Raw genomic sequence first — 2,508 nt, forward strand, 5'->3', positions numbered from 1 at the left:
CGAGGATTACGATAGTGTGTTCTAAACATTTGGTACAAATAAAATATAATTTTTCTTTGTATCCAAAAAAATCGATTGTGATTATAAAATTCATCACTAGTATAAAAAAAATCATTAGAAGTATTTTCTAAATCATGAAGAAATAAGATTTCAAGTTCGTCTTTTAACAATTCGAGTTTAATTAGTATTTTTCTGATGGCTAATTTTCTTTTCGTTAATTCTTTTAATGATTTCATATCGCGTTCAATGTTATTTTTTGATTCCTGCATAAACCAACGGACAATGTGGATGATGTCGTATGCATAAAAGTCTTTGCTTCTTTTGTAATTTTGCATTTTATTAGTTGTCTAAAAAAAATATTAAAAAAACTGTTTTACAATAGTAGTTTTTCGATTATGCATTCTTCATAAAAGATGTTTTTTTTATAAGTATAAAATAATAGTCTAATAAAAACTCCATTAGTTCATTTTGTGTTTCGCATTTTGGTTCTATCAAATATAGAGATGATTTTATTTTGTAATTTTTCAAATTCATAATTGATTCTTTGATGAGCCAAGGTTCTTTTACATAAATCTTTCAAGGTAAGTTGTGATTGAATTTCATTGGTAAATTTGTTCATGTTATCTAATGTTTCATCGTCATAATGAAATAGATAATAAGAAAATTGACGTTCACTAGTTTTCTACGTTTTATGCTGCAAGTAGTGCAATGAACTAATTTCTTTTTCAAGTATGTTACCAATATTGCCCCAGTTGCTTCCCATTTTTTTAGTTAGTAATCTAAAAAAAATTACAAATATAAAAATACAAAAAAAATCAGGTATATTATGTTTGGGAAACAAGTAATAGTTTTACTATACAAGTAAAAAACTATGAATTGTTTCCCAAAAAAAAAAGTTTTTTTAGAAGATATCAGGTTCTTGAGCACATTCAGGTGCTTCAGGTGGTTCAGGTAAAGGGTTGTAAAAATTGAAAAGTTCTTGTTGCTTGGCTTCAATGACAGCACTTGGATAAAATGTGTTTGGTGGTGAATAAACAGGTGGTAGATTTTTAACCATGCTTTCTTCATATGTTGGCAATCGTGGTATTTGATTTTTATATTTATTCACAATGTCTATTCGATGCATTACTTTAGACATGTTGAGTAAATATTCCAATTTGCTTTCAGTAGTTTCATAAATATGACCTTGGTCGTCTTCTATAACATTGTCTTTAATGTATTCTATGATATCGATAGCCTTTTTTAAATTTTCTTTGATTCCTTTTGGTATTTTTAACATGAATCTAATACTTCTCACTTTATCAGAAGTAAGTTCAAGGCTGATTTGTCTGAATATCTCTATTGAATTCATTTTTTTTTATTAGTTTATCTAAAAAAATATTTTAATGTATAAAAAAGTCATTACAGAAGAAAATCATTACATAAAAAATCATTAGATAAAAATAGAATTAAAAAAATGACAATTTTTTTACAAAAAAAAATAAATTATTGAATTGTAATAGAAATTAATAAGTTATTGTTAATAATAAATTGTTTTAGTTCTTGGTGCGAAATGAAATTAGGAAATCCAACTGCTACATTAAATTCTTCGGTACGTTTATCGAAAGAACTCGCGTTTAAACTTTGAATATAATTTTCTGGAGTGATAGTATGAGCGAAAAATTTTTCATTATTTCTCAGAGTAAAAATTATTTTTTGGGTAAAGGGCCATTTCAAAGCATCATCTAGATCTCCTCGAATAAGTTGAAAGAAAATGGCTACATTGTTTTCATTGGTGCTGCGAGTATAAATTTTTATTCGATAATAATATCCTTCGGGTGAGTTAACAGCTTCTGAATAATAAGCTTCGTCTGATAATAGTCTTAGATTCATTTGATCGAGTTTGATGAAATGTTTGTCTTTAAAGAGGTGTTGCATTACTTGTGGTTGTTGAGTTGTTTTTTTTAATGTTAAGAATTCTGTAGCGTTTTCTTCAACAATTTGATTGAGTTTTATGATTTCTTTATTGAGATTTTGTATTTCCTCTTGATTTGCTGAAGCTGTTATGTTCTCATATACAACATTTTTCAATTCTGTTATTTTTTTGCTTGTTTCTTCCAAGGTTTGTTGTAGTTTGGTAATTTCTTCATTTATTTTTTTAATTTCTTGTTTGTGTTCTTTTTGCTTGTTCAACATTTCTTTACTATCTGTAATTTGTTTTATTAAAATTTCGTGACAATTTTTTGCTCCAGCTAAGATATGGTTAACAGAAAGATTCAAATAATTTAAATTTTTCTTTTCATCTTGTACAATTTGATCAAAATATTTATTTTGTTGATCTTTATAATATTGAAAACATATTACAGAGTGCTCATCATAATCATCATTGTTTACAGCAGTATTGCAAAAAAAGCATGTTTTTTGAAATTCATATTCGCATTCATGGTTTAATAAATCCTGTACCTTTTTCTTACATGTAAAACGTTCGTAAGATAATTGATTTGTAGAGCATTCTATTTGGTGTTTCAT

The 2,508-nt window shown here is 26.5% G+C and overlaps 1 protein-coding gene across 1 annotated transcript; it reads right to left on the bottom strand.

Annotated features, from left to right (window-relative positions):
* Positions 1 to 1,485: 1,485 nt before the first annotated feature.
* On the bottom strand, positions 1,486 to 2,508 carry LOC136090501 (TNF receptor-associated factor 2-like). The gene has a single exon (XM_065817207.1). It carries the CDS (start codon positions 2,506 to 2,508, stop codon positions 1,486 to 1,488), a length of 1,023 nt encoding a protein of 340 aa, XP_065673279.1.

This window comes from Hydra vulgaris, chromosome 14 (assembly GCF_038396675.1).
Source record: "Hydra vulgaris chromosome 14, alternate assembly HydraT2T_AEP".
Taxonomy (NCBI): Eukaryota; Metazoa; Cnidaria; class Hydrozoa; order Anthoathecata; family Hydridae; genus Hydra; species Hydra vulgaris.